The sequence below is a fragment of the Panthera uncia genome, chromosome D4, assembly GCF_023721935.1.
Source record: "Panthera uncia isolate 11264 chromosome D4, Puncia_PCG_1.0, whole genome shotgun sequence".
In the NCBI taxonomy this organism is placed as follows: Eukaryota; Metazoa; Chordata; class Mammalia; order Carnivora; family Felidae; genus Panthera; species Panthera uncia.
The window spans coordinates 84,636,964-84,653,010 of record NC_064807.1 but is presented as its reverse complement, the minus strand read 5'-3'; the positions used below and the strand labels follow the sequence as shown (position 1 = coordinate 84,653,010).

Here is a 16,047-nt window from a genome sequence, read left to right as displayed (position 1 = left end):
TTGGTCATACAGCCTTTCTAGACAGCACTTGGACCCCAACACTGGCCTTAACTCGCACTCAGACCAGCTCCTACCCATAACCCCAACATGGCTGGCCCCCACCTATGCAACCCAGGAGGTCTCTACACCCAGAGCACTGGAAAGAAGCCCAGAAGCCAGGGGTCGTGTGTCCCCCTAGGCCTTGAGAATGATGTGCACACACATCGCCCCCATCCCCAACGCTGCCGAGACAACCACTTGGCACTTTCATCTCCAAAGAATGAGAGAAATTCCACCTTAAACCATTGACATTTAATAGAAAGCAATGTTTTGGGTGGGATGATGTTAATGCCCTAATTTTTTTTTTTTTTTTTTTTTTTGAGGTTTCCCTCCAGCAAGGCTTTTCCTCCAGGTCATGGGAAGGGAGGTTCAGCAGTCTTATATGCCACCCCCATTCTGCATTCTGGGGCTGCAGCTGGTGGGACAAAGCCTAGCCTCAGACAGACAAAGTAGAGAAGTGTCCTGGGACCCAGACAGGTCAGCACAGACTGGCTTTGCCATCCCTGTCTCCAGACGGCCATGTCGGATCACCCCCTCCTAGACAGCCTGTGTAGTCTGAGTTTCAACCCCTGCCCTCTGTTGGGTGAAGGGCAGCTCTGAAAGCCCTTGGCTGGGGCAGAGACTGGACCGGGGACCATGGCTGGGGGGATGTGAGGTGCCATTGGTTTCTAAGGATGAAGCTCCAGGCAAAGCTAGTAAACAACCTAGTCTTTTATTTGCCCAAGGCCAGCTGTTGCAGACACTGAGGCCCCAAGACTTCCAGAAGGGATGGAGGGAGGAGGGGCGAACCATCCTGCCTACCAGGTGCTGCCTGCCCCCATCCTGCTTCCTGCAGGAGGTGGGAAAGGAGATGAAGTCTACATTTGTGCCATCAAGTATCAAGCCTGCTTTCAGATACTATAAATACTCAATTGCCACTGAAGAGGAAACTGAGGCACTCTGACTCCCCAGGCCGCTATCTGCCAGTTCAAGCTTTTGCCTGCTCTCTCTCTCCAGAATGGGCTGCAGGCAGCCTTTTGCTGGGGGAGGGTCTCAGGAGCCCATCTGGTGGCCTGTGTGTGTGGGGGAAGGCCAGCCAGGGTCAAGGGCTGGGGCTGGGGGAGCAGGAGGAGGGGTGTGGCTGGAAGAGCAGCTGCTGGGAGGGGGGAGTCAGCACTGAATAGGGGACCCCAGCTGGGGTTCCATAATGATATCAGTGGGGGACAGCCAGAGCCCTCTGCTGTCTGGATGGGGAAACTGAGGCAGAGACTCCTCCCATCTTTGAGAAGGGAGGGGACTCCTATAAGCTATTCGGGTCCATTCCTCTTCTCCTCGAAGACGCTATAGCCCAGGAGTTGGAGCGTGTCAGTGGTCACTCAGTGTTTAGATTGAGATACAAGGAGTGGGAGGTGGCTGGGTCACCTGGCCACGGAGCCCCCTTCATGTTGTGACCAACCAGAGGGGCACCCTCCCCCACCTCAGCTGCTGGGAAGGGAGGCAGGGCTGAGCCTGCCCACCCCCACTCACGTGCCTGAGAAAGGCTCATTTTTAGCACCTGGCCTCTTTTCCCTGCCTGGAGGGAGCTCGGGGGACAGAGCAGGGAAGAAAGCGGCCAAGGGGGACAGGGAGACCTGGAAGCAGGGCCCCAGGGGATGTCTGATTGTTCTCTTCTCCCCACCCCAAGGGAGCCTGGGCACAGTGCGGGGCCCTCAGCCGCCGTGCAGCGTGGATATGAAGAGGATGCTGTCCTGGTCCTGCAGCTGGTAGTCCAGCTCACCCTGGTCCAGGAGAGAGAGGAGAGTGTCAGGGCCCTTCTTCCAGCCTCTCCTCAGCGGTCGGGAGGGAAGGGGGGGCCCGGATGCTTTGGGAGAGAAGGATAAAATCTACCAGAAAAACGGGTGCCCTGACGTTAATTTACACATCTCCAGGACGGAGGAAAGCACACTTCCCCCAGCTACCCGTTCCTTCCTTCCTGGGACGGGAGACTTGAGTGGCCTCAGGTTGGAGGCCAAGTGGGACAGAGGACTAACCAGCCACCCCCTCTGGGCCTGATGAAAGGCCGAAGGCTGTCCTAGGGAAGCAGTGAGGGGAGGGATATCCCCCAAGGTACTGACCAGCAGTTCCCAGTCGGCATCGTTAACGAGCACCAGAATTCCTGGCCGCCTGTGGGAAAGAGGGAGTGAGGAGCAGGCAGTGAAGGGCAGGGGGCAGGAGGCAGGAGGCAGCAGGGGTAGAGAGGCTGAGACACTTGGGCCGGAGGACGGTGCGGTGGAAGATTTTCCTCCCGAGGTTCTGATCGAAGATCACCCAGGAAGAGGAGGGGACACTCTGAGTCTACGGGAAACCAGGCCAGACAGTCATGGCCTTTGGGATGATATGGAAAACAGGTGCAAATTCCAGCACCACCTCCCAGACCTCAGGCAACTCATTTTGTTTCTCCCGGCATCAGTGTCCTCATCTGAAAATGGCCTAACTCACAGCCTTCCTCCTGGACTGTGCCAGATGAGATGGCATGATGCGTGTCCATCATGGTGACCCTGGTAGCAGCATATTTTTCCAGGTGTCTCACCTCACTGTCCCAGGCCTCCCACATGCCCGTGCTGGAGAGGAGACTATCTTGGCTCTTCAGAATCAGGGAGGGCTGCCAGTGGCCTCCAGCCCCCACATGCCCAGGAGCGGCCCTGTCTGGTGTAAGGCTGGGTAGGCTGATGTCTGGACAGGTATCGGTCTGGCTCCTGCTGGCAGCAGCCCAAGGAGCGCAACTGTCCTTGGGGGCAGCTTCCATCACCGCTGGACTGTGACCCGGGCCAGGGGTCTGAATGGCAGCCTTAGCCCCCCAGGGCGTGCTGGTGACCTCTGCTTCAAGGGGATGACTGAGTCCCACAAGCACCATGCCCACCTCTTTTTCACATTAGGCTGGCCTTCTTATAGAAGCACAGCGACTTCTTGGCACATGGCTCCTTTCCCAGGAGGCCGGGCTAGGCCTTGGACAGGCACGGATGCTTTGGGCTAGGTGTAGGGGTGTCCCCAGTGAGCACAAATGTGCGTGTGTGCGTCCACGTGTGTGTACACGTGCGCGTACACGTGCGCACACTGACTCCCTGGAATTCTAGACCCGTGTGCTCCAACGCACCTGTGAGCCTCTATTCACATTTCCAGGGCTCAAAAGGCTCGTGTGCTTAGCGACTCTACTGGACAGCATAGACACACAGCATTTGCATCATCACAGAAAGTTGTACGGGACGACAGTCCCAAATTGTCGGGGGATGAAAGGGACCTTGCAAGGGCAGCATCTTTTTCTCAGTACTTTCTGTATGGAGAGAATAGCTGAGGCCCAGAGACAAAGGGAGGATAAAGGGAAGAGGACCCCAAGAAGACTGTAGGGGAACCCAAGGATAGGGGTTCAAACCTCCACTCCCCTCCCCCCAAAACCACCGCCTGCCCTCCTCGGGGAAGGAGGAGGAAGGGACTCACACGCTATCTCCCTGGATGAACAACTCTGGCCGCTCTTTTAGCAAGTTCTTCTTGATCCAGACAAGGAGGTTCCGGATGTCCCCTGGAAAGGAAGGCACAGAACAAACTATTGCCAAACCCCAATGATTTCTGGCCCTCAGAGACTTGCCTGGATCAGAAGTGGACATAGGATTCTGGGGGCGTCTTTTAGACCAGGCTTTCATGGCCCCAGAACTTGTGGATTCCCAAGGTGAGGAAATGGGTTAGGAGGTTGGTGCCCTGCCAGAGAGGTCTTCAGAGAAAGTGGCTCTGCTCAAGACTTAAGGAGGTGACGGGGCCTCAAGACAGACAGCCGTAGGAACTGTCACATGTGAAAGGGCTGGGAGACAGGCCCCCACAAGTTCCGGAAGATGGTTCGAAGCTGCCACAGATAGGCTTCTGAGAGGGCCCTGAAGAGCCCCCTCCACCTTTCTCTCTCCAGCCAGTCCCAGAAGGGGGGATTCATCTTTGCTCTTGGAGGGGTCTGCATATATTTCCCTTTGTGAGGGAAGAAAAACAATTGCTGAGCCGATAACATCAGTTAATTTCCTCTGGCAGAGGGAGAGAAGGATCCTTCACCCGCCGGAGACGCTGACAAATCACTGCCCCATTGCCCCCACCTTCACAGAGCCCCCCAGGCCAGGGACGGCCACGCTGAAGAGGCAAGAGGTTCAGGACTGAAAGGGCCTTTCCTTCCCAGCTGGACACTGAGATCTGCCACTCTGGTTCTGGGACAGTCACCGAGCTCTTTGCACATCATGTGGAGGCTCAGAGCCATCTGTCCCCTGGGTCACCTCTCCTTTCCTAGGAACAGGGTCCCTGGCCACGGCACACTGAAATCTGGCTCTATAAACTCCTCAAAGCCTATGGCTCTCAACTATCCACACCTCCAACAGACTGTCTCCTAAGGCTGCAGGAGTTCCTTCTCTCCCCGAGACCACCTGAGAACTGAAAGTCCTGGGGAGACAACTGGTCTCTGGGAAATCAGCAGGGGCCTGGGGCTAGCCACCCCTATCCTGACTTAGTCTCTCAGAAGCGTCTGCTGTCCTGAACACATGCCCGAGACAAAGCTCCAGGGTGAAGCTGGACAAAGGCCCAGGTAGTGCCTTGGTTTCTCTGCCTAGAACGACAGCCCTGGCACACAGGTGAGGGAAAATCGGCTTGGACAAGGAGAAGCTCAGTTCTGCCCCAGTCTAGGCCCAGCAGCGTGTCTCCACCCTAGCATCAGCCTTGGACAGGACTTTAAGGCATTCTCTCTGACCCGCGTGGGAGCCTTCTAGGAGGCAGGCAGGCTGCACCCCGGATGGACCCGGACACTCTGCTTCATGCCAACTTCCCTGGGTCGTATGCCAGCAGAGCACAGGGCCATGGGCAAAGTGTCCAATGTCTGAGGCTGCCGCCTTTCGATTTTAATTCCTGCTTTTACACAAAGCAGATTCGAGTCCTCATGGTCCCTGGAGTGGGCAGGGGATGGGGAGTGCAGCCTCCGACTAGCTGCGGTCCGTTTACACTCTGGCTGGGTTTCTCCCTGAGGCCTGGTTTCAGAGGTTTCCCCTTGGCCTCCATCTTGGCACTGTCTGGTGGGCCGCCAGCCCATACATCTTGCTGCCGCTCGATACAGCCGCCGGGGTCTGACGCATCCATCAGCCAGCCATGGCAGGCGGGGTTGTGCCTGCGTGCGCGGAGGAGCTGAGAGGCACTGGGCAGTGCCTGGCCTGAGGGCCACCAGCTGTACCTCCACAGCCCTGGCTGGCCGGTACAGAACCAGGACCCCGTTGGGTAAAGGCCCGGGCTCCCTCCAAAAGGAGGCGGGGGGGGGGGGGGGGCTGCTTCCCCCTGGATAGGCTGGGGGGAGGGGAGAGGGCTAGTGGTCATGTCGGGGTCATCCAAGTGAAGGCACCATCATGGAGTCCCAGAGGGGTGGACTGGGGGGTGAGTCCGCTGTCGGTACGGGCTCATTTATCATGATGCTCCTCTTTGCTGAGGTCACTCCCTCCCTTTTCTGTGCCCCCCAGGCCTGCCCACATTCTTGATAGCCTGTTTCCATGGTGAGGCCACCGTATTGTTCCCCCATGCCTGGATTTGGGGGTGGGGAGAGGTGGAACTCACGGCTCCCTTCACAAGGAGGCCTGCAAGGGCCACTCGGCCTGGCCTGAAACACACCCCCAGGGACATCTTGCTAGGCTTGCTGAGGCCCAGACAATATGCAAATAATCTCCAAGCCAGATGGTCGGCTTCCAAAGGCGCCCAGGGGAGGAGGAAGGGTTAAGCAGAGTCAGGGACTGGTGGCTCTGGGGAATCTTCGATCCACCTTCCCCCTCTATGTCCTCCTGCCTTCCCGCTCCCACGGAGGGTGGTTTCCCTCCTGGGATTTGCAAGGCAAATATTTACTGAGCAACTACTATGTGCCAGGTGCTAGGAAGACGGCAATGAGCAAGAAGGACGCAGAGCCTGCCCTCATGGAGCTAACAGGCCAGCAGGGGAGACGGCCACCACTTATTCAATCAGTGGTGATAAATGCTATCTCTTTTGTGCGGGTACAGGAAAACTTTTCTGAGGATGTTCATGTTGATGCTGAGGCCTCATGGATGAGCAGGGCAGGACGGGGAAGCATCCCAGGCAGGAGAAAGAATACACATGAAGACTTAATGGCGGGATGGAATTGGCAGGTTCAAGGTAATAGAACAGAGAAAGCAAGACAATCAGCAGATGAGACCAAAGCAGTAGCCAGGGGCCAGACCATGCAGGGCATGCAGGGGCCTTGAGACAGGTCTTCCCCGGAAGAGGCCTCTCCTTCCTCGTGTACTCCAAGTTTGCTCCATGGGTACAGAACCCACACTGCCTGGGCTGGGGCTCCCTGTTTCTCTGGCTACGCACGTTATCAAGATCCAGCTCAAATTCATGTTCCTAAACGGCATGACCGTTAGGAACCAGAGTGTGTTCTGAGGACCTGGTGTGGCCACAGCACACAGCACACAGCACACAATCTCACACACAGAACCCGCCTGAGATGTTTGCTGGACATGTGGACGACTATGGAGGGAGAAGAGGTTGGGAACACAGACAGTCCCAGTTCTGAGTTTAAACCCATTACTTCTTGGTCCTATGACCTTGGCCGTGGGATTCTCTGAGCCGCAGCTTCCTTTGGGAAATGGGAGTGGTAAGAACGCCTCACACAGTGGTCATGAGGACTGAATCAGACGATCCATATAAAGTTCCTGGCATGTCAGCGCCGTGACTGTTCTGTGATCCGGAGGAAAAACCCGTACCCTTTGCTCTCTCCCAGTGTCCTGAGCTTCCACAAGCTCTGCTCAGGCCCCTGGCACCCTGGGTATGTGCTCGGACAGTCTCCGGGGTGGAGTACAGTCAAGGACTCATCAGATAATGCTGGGACTGGCTGGGGTTTTCTGTAGGATCCACTGCCATCAAAAGCTGGAAAGGCAATGGGGGAATGGGGTGGGGGGCTGGGAGCAGTGAGGGGACCCCAGACACTGGCCTTCCCTCAACTTTATTATTTTAAAAATCTTTTTTGTTTTTTTAAAGTAAACTCTATACACAATGTGGGGCTTGAACTCATGACCCCCAAGGTCAAGAGCTCTACTGACTGAGCCAGCCAGGTGTTCCCTTCCATTTTCGATGTTCAGACCCCTAAGATGCTCCCAGGACAGCCCAGGTGGAAGGAATCACATTCTGAGGCTGTGGAGGCCAGAATGCCGGCATCTGATAGGCACCTAATACAAGGTCTCCAGCAAGGAAGCCTGGCCCGCCCATTTGGGAAACAGCAGTAATGGGAGCTGCTGCTCTGTGGCGGAGTGGTTAAGAGCTGGGGTTCTGGAGCTGGGGGACCCTGAGCTGCTGCTAGATGCCCTGGATAGGGCATCTGGGAGGGCACCAGTTGCAGTGTCAGCCTGACATATGGGGACAGCGATCCAAACCCCAAAGCGCTGCCGTGAGGGTTCAGGCATAAAGGGAGCAGCAGGCCCTGTGGAGCGTCCACCGCACAGGACAATATCCTCTGGCCACAGTGACTCAGGGCTCCTTATCCCCTTGGCTGCCAGACCCCTCTCCTGCAGGCTGTTGGCAAAGGGGCACCACACACTCCCCTCTTAGCACCTACGGAAGCTTCCACCAGGATTGCTCACCCAGTGGACCTGTCCTTGTCTGCGGACACTGACCACCCACTGTGGCAGCCCCTCCCTGCCACTGGTGTCCATCCTAGGTTCTTGGGCTGAAAGAGAACAATCCCAAGATCTTATCTGCTCATGAACTCGCCTGCGACAGACCCACATCCAGCCTCTCTTTGATCACCTCCAGGGAGAACCTTGCCCCCAACCAGAAATCTATCTTCCTGACACTCGCACCCAATGAGCCTTGATTGGTCCACAGGGACCACACCAACAAAAGTGGCCCCTCTTCCACACACCACTCAGTTCTGGGAGAGCCAGACCCCCTAAGTCTTCTCCTCCATAAGGTTAAACCGCTCCAGTTCCCACCAAGTCCACCAGGCTCCAGGCTCTTCTGGGAGCCCACCCCAGGCCTTAGTTGAAAAGGGAGAAGAAAGAACAGAGATGGGGGGAGTAAAGGAGAAGAGAGGGTAGAGGGAACATCAGAGGGTCTATTTACAAGTGAATGGGGGTAAGAATGGAGCAGTTTGTGGGCTAAACTGGCCTCAGAAGGAGGTTTACAGATGTGCAGGGGACGCTCCTCATTGTTTAATTAAGCAGAAAGTGGATCTTTTCAAAAGCAATTTTGCACAGGGACTGGGAGGGGTTGGGGGAGAGGAGGGCGGTGGGGAGGGGATCAGCAAACAGGCCCCAGAGCAGAGAAAGGAACAGCTGGCCCCAGAGAGGCTGTGAAATGCATGCTAAGCAGTTTAAAGCGCCCGGGAGCTCCCTCCAGCTCCCTGGCCGGGCCACCCTGTAATACAAAGGCAGGGCAGAGGAAGAAGGGCAGGGAAAGGTGAGGCCTAGTGTCTCCTCCTGGGGGCCAGGGCAGGTAAGGCCCACATGGGGACAGTCTGTCTCCCCTGAAGTTTTGGGTTTGCTCCAGCCCACTGACCAACCACGGGCTGGGGGCCTTGCACCGAAGGAGCTCTTGATGTATAAAAGCCAGCCCCCAGCAGCCACAATGTCCGAAACTGATGGTGCTACCAACCTCTGCCAATCAAGGCCTGCTCCACGGAGATGGCTGTTAGGAGGTCCCCTCTACACGCATAACTTCTCACCAACACATCCCGATTCCCAGAATTGTATGCTCAGATCTGGAAGCAACTTTCCCAGACTGTGGATGTCCGATGGATAGCCAGCTCAATAAAGACTAAATCTAACCCAACCTCCCGTTTCACAGATGGGAAAAAAGAGGCCCGTGGAACTAAGTGATCTGCAAACGCGCACTGCCAGGGCTCCTCCTGCAAGCTCACCCACTTTGGCCTTGCCCATCCTCTTTTCCCAAGTTGGCTCGGTTGGAAGCTCTCCCCTGGCCCAGGACCCAGGGCCCCGGAGTCCCCTTGTTTGTGAGACTTGTCACAATCCATAATCTTATGGTTGCTATTTTCTCTGCTGGAGTTTCCAAGACCTGCTTGGCCAAGTTGCAGCCCCCGGGCTGGGAAGGCTGCCAGTCGACAGTGCTGGGCACGGGCTTGGGGGAAGAGTGAGACTCTGCTGGCGGCACCCGCTGGGCTCCTGTGTGCCAGGGTAATGTCTGGCAGCTGCCAGCCAGCTCCGTGGCTGCGGTGTGACCTATGCCTCTGGGCGCAGCAGGGCAAAAATGGGAACCAGGGGTAAAGATCCACTGCCAAGGGCCCAAAGGCTGAGTAAAGGGGCCATTTCAGTTTCTCTCCCACTTCCTTTTCGGCCATCCCAGAGAGGGGAGGACAGGCCCCATCGGCCCCATAAGCAGTAAATGGAGAATGAGAGATCAAACATCTGCGCTTAGCCCAGTCTCCCTATTTCTGCAACTCTGGACAGGTCTTTCTGTCTCTCTCAGAGATCTGGTTTTCTTGATAGATAATATTTACTATGGTCATTACACAAATCAAAGTAAGTAGCTGTTGAAGGCATGGATGAATGAATGAATGAATGAATGAATGAAAGTGTCAAAACCAGAAAATACACTGCAGGTAGGAGAGGTCATGTGGGTCAAGGGAGTTAGTGGCACCACGCAAGGCCTTTGGAGACCCTGAAGTCTGGTTCTAAATCCCAGTTCTGCCACTTAAATAACTGCGCGGTGTGGACCTTGATGTCTCGGAGTTTGGGTTTCCAGTTTTTAAAACGGGAATGATAACGGCAGCTACCGCCTAGGAATCTGTGACAATTATTTGCACAACCAACAGGGGTGCGGTCTACCACGCCAAACTCAGCCTGTGCCCCTCATCACACTGGCCTTTCTTCAGTTCCTGGACCACCTTGAGGGTTTTTACCAAGAGCTACCCCCTCTACTTGGAACGGCCCTCTGCACCTCTGCTCTCCCTGCCAATTTATGAGGCCAGCTTCTTTCTACATCCTTCAGGTCTTCGCCTCAAAGCCACCTCTTTAGAAGCCTGCCCTTACCACCGGCTCGCGTTCAAAGCCCCTGTGTGTTCTCCTCGTGCCAATGCCCACCACCTGGGCAGTTTACATTAGGTGTTTCCCGGTTTGCTGCCTGCCTCCACTTCCATTATGCTCCATTTAGGGCGAGAACCACATCTGTTTTGCTCACCACCGAATACCCAGCAACTAATACGGTGCCTGATACAAAGGGGGCACTCAAAACCAGATATGCCAACCGCAACCGCGAAGTACTTCCTCCCATCTCTGGCACACGGTAAACACTCAGCCGGTGGATGAATGAAGGGGACTGGAATCACTAAACCTGCCATGCAAATGCAGGGGAAACGAATCCTAACCTGTGAGACTTTACTAACTTCCTGGCCAGGTCTTTGAGGCTGAATCTTTGAGAAGCTTCTGAGAGCCCCTTGTTCCCTCCCAAGGCTGTGTGGCCACCTGTCAAACTAAGGAACGGTCACCTTCGTCTTCCCCAGTCTTCCCCCACCAGGGATGCACACGGTCCCCCAATCCCGAAATTTAACCCCAGCCTCATGCCCGCTCCCAGCTCAAGGATGGCAGTGTCCTGTACTTTGGTGGGCGTCCCCAGCCTCTGAATGTGGCACACAGATCCACCCTGTGCCACTGCTCTCCAACCCAAGGGACGGTCAGAGACAGCTTGGCAGCCAGTGAATTTGGGGAATTGTCTGATTCCTGGCAGACGTGTGTCCAGTTCCAGAAGAACCCTGTCAAACCTCATGACCATTTCTCGACGGCCCGCTTCCGTGAACCTCACTCCCCTGCCTCCTCATGTGACTGATCTCCCCTCCCCGCAGAGCCATCTCATCCCCAGGTGGAGACGGGTTCCCATTCCTGAGCGCTCTGTTCTGGCGAGGATCCACTGCCAGGGCTGCCGAGCCCCTTCAGGGTTGCGGTGCCCGGGCCCCTGCCTCCAGGCTACCCCAGTATTTACCCAGCTGGACCCTTGCAAGTTACCTCTTCGACCCCCCTCCCCACCCAGTGTGAAGGCAGGGACCGGCTCTTCTTTACATGTCTCCCCAGTGCCTGGCACATGGTCTTCCACACAGGACATGCTCAGTGTACATTTGTTAAAGGAAGAAGATCAAGTACTTAAATGGACCAAAAAAACCAAAAAACAAAAAACCAAAAAACCCCAACGACCCACTGTCTCCCCCTCAGTCAACCTTCCCCATCACACCTCCTTTCTGGCTGGATACTTTTCTCCTCATCTAAATCCTCTCACCACGTGAGCCCATCCACACGGCTCTATTTTTGCTGAAGGTGACCCCCTTCAGGAGGACGCCTCTCTGCTGCCATCCGACAACAGCAGAGATGCGCGCTACAGCTTTTAGCATGTAGGGATTTCTGTCCCTACCTCACGTGTGAGAACACTAAAGCTCAGAGAGGTGAGGTGCCTGGCCTAAGGCTCTAGAGAGATTCAAACTTGAGTCTGTCTGAATCCAGAACCTGCATCTGTAAGGACTAAGCTATGCTATCTCCTTCCTACAAAGCTGGCTCATCCCAGAGAGGATGGTGATGCCTCCTCCTCCCTCTCCCCTCTCCCACTGGCCAGGGAAACCCTGCCCCTTCCCCCTTGCACAGAGCTGAGTGACCCCAGGCTCCTGCTCAGCGGCCCTCAGAGCGGGGCTCGGAATGCTCATACTCACAGGGTTCCTCCTGTCCAGGCAAGGTGACCTGATGCTTCTTTATGCCGTCGAACAGGAGCTCTGCGCCGCCTCTGCAAAGGAGGGCCAGAGAAAGACAGCCGGGTGAGCTCCTGCAAATACCTGGTGGAGACTGAAAACCGAAGGGGCTGGCATTAGAAGCCCAAGAGACGCACAGACCAAGGCTCAGGAACAGCTCGGGTACCAGACTGTGACGGATGCTCAAATGTGACTTCCTAATGTGAAGTGGGGTGCAGATAGTCTCTACCAATAATCAAGTACCCAAATTTGCAGACTCTCATTTTTACTCCTCCGCTTTCTCAAGAGGCAGCTTAGCATACAGGTGCAGAGAACAAGCTTTGGAGCTGTCGCCCTGAGATGGAGGCCGTGCTCCACCTCTGCCTGATGCCCAGACCTTGGGCATGTGACTCCATGTTCTCAAGCCTCAATCTTTCCATCTACAGAAGTGGTGAGGAGCCAGCATCAGGCACGGTGGAGACCCTGTGTGTTGAGGGGTCTCCTTGGGCCAGGGGAGGGTTTGAAATGTCCCTGCTTGTGCCACTCACTGCTGGGCCCGGTGGGCACACCACAGTGCTGGAGGTTGAGACTCCACTGGGTTTAGCAATAACTTTGCCATTCATAAGAATATTCTTCATCTCGTTTCATTATGAGGGCAGCCCAGGTAAGGAGGAAGGGAGGAAGACATTACTAGTTGTATCCGATGAAGAAGCAGACGGAGGCCCGGACAGGTTAAGTGACTTGTCCACGGTCACACAGGCAGTGGCTGAAGTGGGATTTGAATTCCAGCTGGTTTCTGCTTAGCCCCAGCAGCCTTGGCAGGAAGAAAACAAGACTCCCCAAAGGTCAGAAAGCCCCTTGAGGGCAGACCTTGGCTCACTTCTATGTGCCAGCACCTGGCCAAGGGGAGGCTGGGACAGCAGAGATGCTCGGAGCCAAGTCCAGAAGCCAGGGGTTTATGATGCGGACACCAGGGCTCTTTCAATGCCCCACAGTGCTTCTTCCTCTGGGTCTCCTGATTCCCATCTCGGACTTCACGTGGATCTTAACTGAGAAGGCCTTAACGGACTTTTGATGGATGTGACGCTTCCCGCTACACCACCCTTTCCCAATTTCGGAGAACAGAGATGTCCTGAGACAGTCCACTGGGAGGCAAAGGCAAGGCAAGCATTGTCATGGGGGAAACATGGGGCGACTGTCATCCAAACAAGGTCACGCTTTGTTGATGCAGAAATGTGGAGGGGGAGAGAAGGCCCATCTGTGGCCGCGCGCAGGGCCATTTCAGCTGCAAGCCTGCACAGAGCCTCCATTTATCCCCTTCCAAGAGCCTCGTTCTCTTCTGGGTGGGGGCTGGCACATGCAGCAGCTGGGGTGGGGGAGGGTGACAGGCAAGGGGCTCAGGAGTTGGGGGTCAGAGAAGAGGGGTGGGAACTGGGAGCACTGGAACCCAGGCAAACAACCAAGAGCGGCCAAACCTGGTGGTGCCAGGCTCAGAGGCCAAGGCTGTTTTTCCCTTTGCAAGCGGGTAAGGGAGAAGCAGTCTGGCTCAGAGTGACCTGTCACCACTGGGTTCAGTGGCCTTCAAGGGAGGGGCTGGTGTTTGTGCTGCCAGCACATCTGGAGGGGTGGAAGGTGAACGCCCAGCCCCTGCAGAGATTCGGGAGGCGGGCAAGGGGCCTGTTTTGACCCCAGAAGAGAACCAAAGCCAGATTTTCTTATGTCCTATAGGGTTTGCTGTTCAAACTCAGTTAAGGAATTACATCTAAAGACACTTCACCTTTCCCTTCACTCCCCAGTTTGTGACAGGAGTGTTTCTTGGTACCAGTGGCTGGTATATACGCTCCTCAAACTGCCCTCACTTTTTCTAGCTTGTCTCTATCTGATCACCCCATGTATTTTTAGTTTTGTTTATTTCCCTTTGCCTGCTGGAATGCAAGCTCGGCCTAAAACAGAGCCTGGCACACAGCAGGCGCTCAAGAAGTATTTGCTGAACGAATGAAAATGCCCATTTCTCCTCCTTCTCTGGCCTCAATGGCATTGCCTCTCTTTGCCAACACCTACCAGTCTCAGGAGGAAGGATAAGAGGAAAAGGAGAGGGAACCTCACATCTGGACCTCAGGGACGCAAAACACATTTCTACCGCATACTTTGAATTTTGTGTGACCTGAGAAAATGCTCCGCTAAGGACACTTCAGGTGGCAAGACAAAGGATGGCAGAATTGGTTCCTGACAAGATGAAAGGTATGAGAGGTCGTCTAGAGAGGCTCTCAAAGCAGGTAGGACTGACAGGACGACATCTGGTCAGGGGCTAACCACACACTTCAAGGATCACAGTGGCACTCAGGAACAAAAGGGAGAGAATGATGGGCAAGGTTTCTTTGCAAATCTGCTCAGGTTCAGAGTGAAGGGTGAAGGAAGTCCGCGAAGAAATGGAGAAAATGAAGGAAAAGCCAAGGGCAAAAGCATGCATTGACACAAAGAGAGATGGAATCTGGGTTTAAAATACACCATAGATGTTCTTGCTTCCTGAGAAGCTGCAATTCTCATGGGACATTGTGGTGGTGAGCGGAGCTGTTCAAAGATGGGTAGACGGGGGGAGAAATGTGGGGCTCACTCTTGCTCTTGCGGGTAAGGGAGGCTAAGGCTAGCGATGTTTAGACTAGAAAAGGGGTAATTAAGCTGGTTTGTAAGTTCTCGAAGGCAAGGACCATACTTTCCTTATAGGACTTCCCCACTGCTGCCAGCACAGTACCCGGCAGACGGAAAACATTTCTGACGAACAAAAACCAGGTCTGACTCAGTGACAATGAAAGGTAAGCTGACTGCAGAGAAACCTCGATACCGGTAGTCTGCAGCTTCTCCCTTTTCAGCTCTGCTGGGGCCTGTCAAAGTAGCAGGGATCTTCCTAGAACTTCCATGCTACGGGAGGGCTGGCGTAGGGGGCATAGCCGAGCCAAGGGTCGGTGAAGCAAAATAGTGAGGAGACCAGACCAGCATAGTTCTAATTGGACCCATGGGGCCAGACAATATTGTCAATTAAAATGCAGTTAACATTCATGAGACTGCCCCTTCTAAGGGACAGAAACACTGAGCACTGGAGGGCATGGACAGAGTTCTATTTATCTTTGTATCCTCAGTGCCTGGCTCACTGCCTGGCACATGATAGGCACTCAGTAATGACTACTGAATGGACTATCCAGTGAAGGGAAAACATGAAAGAAACTGAGGGCATCCAATGGAAGGAAAGGCATTTATGGGTAGAGGTTTTAGATTACCATTTCAGATTTTTCCTTTCATATAAGCCTTGGCTTGTTTATCTTCACACACACACACACACACACACACGTGCACACACACATCTAGTCCCAGCTTTTTCCATGTGACTCGAAATTATACCACCCATCTCTTGGGTCTCAGTTCCTTTGCCTTCCCTCCAAGCTCTGCAGTTTCTCTCAGCTCTGAAATCACACGACAAACTCATTTGTAGGGAATAGAAGATAGTGGCTTGAGGAGACTTCCTCCCTGATGTGTGTTTCTTCAGCTATTGGGTGTGTGTGTCCCACTCCTGTTCCTCTTGTCTTGTGTATAACTGCACTGTCAACTTATTCTCCCCCACTGTGCTATTTATTTGTCCCCGTATCTTCGCCTGACTCAAGATCTGCAGAAGGCAATCAGCCAGTTTACTGAAGGACCTGAAAAAGGTTCAGGTCTGTTTAACACCCCCAAATCTTGGGAAAGAGAAGGAGTGCCGCCTCGGCCACACATCCCATGAGAAACAAGGCTCCAGGAACCGTGTAAGCGGAAATTGCTGCCCGAAGAAGAAATCTGGGGGTGAAGGGTAGTCCTTTTCGGCTCTAGGAGCTCAGATGCCAGACAAACGGGACTGGTCCAAAACGAGATTAGTAAACAAGGTAAGGAGGCCGCCTGCTAACGTCATGCCTTTTGAGTCCGGCAGGGCACGGAGCAACTGAGGAGTGCCCAGAGGACACCTCCACGCCCGGGCTTGCGCCTCTATTCCCGGACATACGGTCTCGTCGCCAAGGGAGACCGAGCCTCTCAGACTCTTCGAGGCGGGTGGCGTAGCTCTGGGAAGGCGCCAGGAGCCTCAGCGATTCGGTCGTGACAGGCCCCAAAGCAGAGGGAGGGGAGTTCCGGGCCCGACGACTTCAATCCATCCCCACAGTGCCCCAGCTCTGTGACTCACCCGAACTCCACCTCCACCGACAAGGGCGCTGCCATGTTGAGGAAGCCGAGCTCACAGGAAATTCCCTTAAACTTCCGGCCCTCCCGCCCACTTCCGGTCGCCACGAGCG

General features: G+C 54.9%; 1 protein-coding gene across 1 annotated transcript; it reads right to left on the bottom strand.

The window, feature by feature from the left end:
- Positions 1-590: 590 nt before the first annotated feature.
- Positions 591-16,037, bottom strand: URM1 (ubiquitin related modifier 1). The gene is made up of 5 exons (XM_049629651.1): positions 15,939-16,037; positions 11,720-11,790; positions 3,493-3,574; positions 2,133-2,181; positions 591-1,796 (listed from the first exon to the last, which is right to left on the bottom strand). Exons 1-5 carry the CDS (start codon positions 15,971-15,973, stop codon positions 1,728-1,730), a joined length of 306 nt encoding a protein of 101 aa, XP_049485608.1. The 5' UTR covers positions 15,974-16,037; the 3' UTR covers positions 591-1,727.
- Between the last annotated feature and the right edge of the window lie 10 nt (positions 16,038-16,047).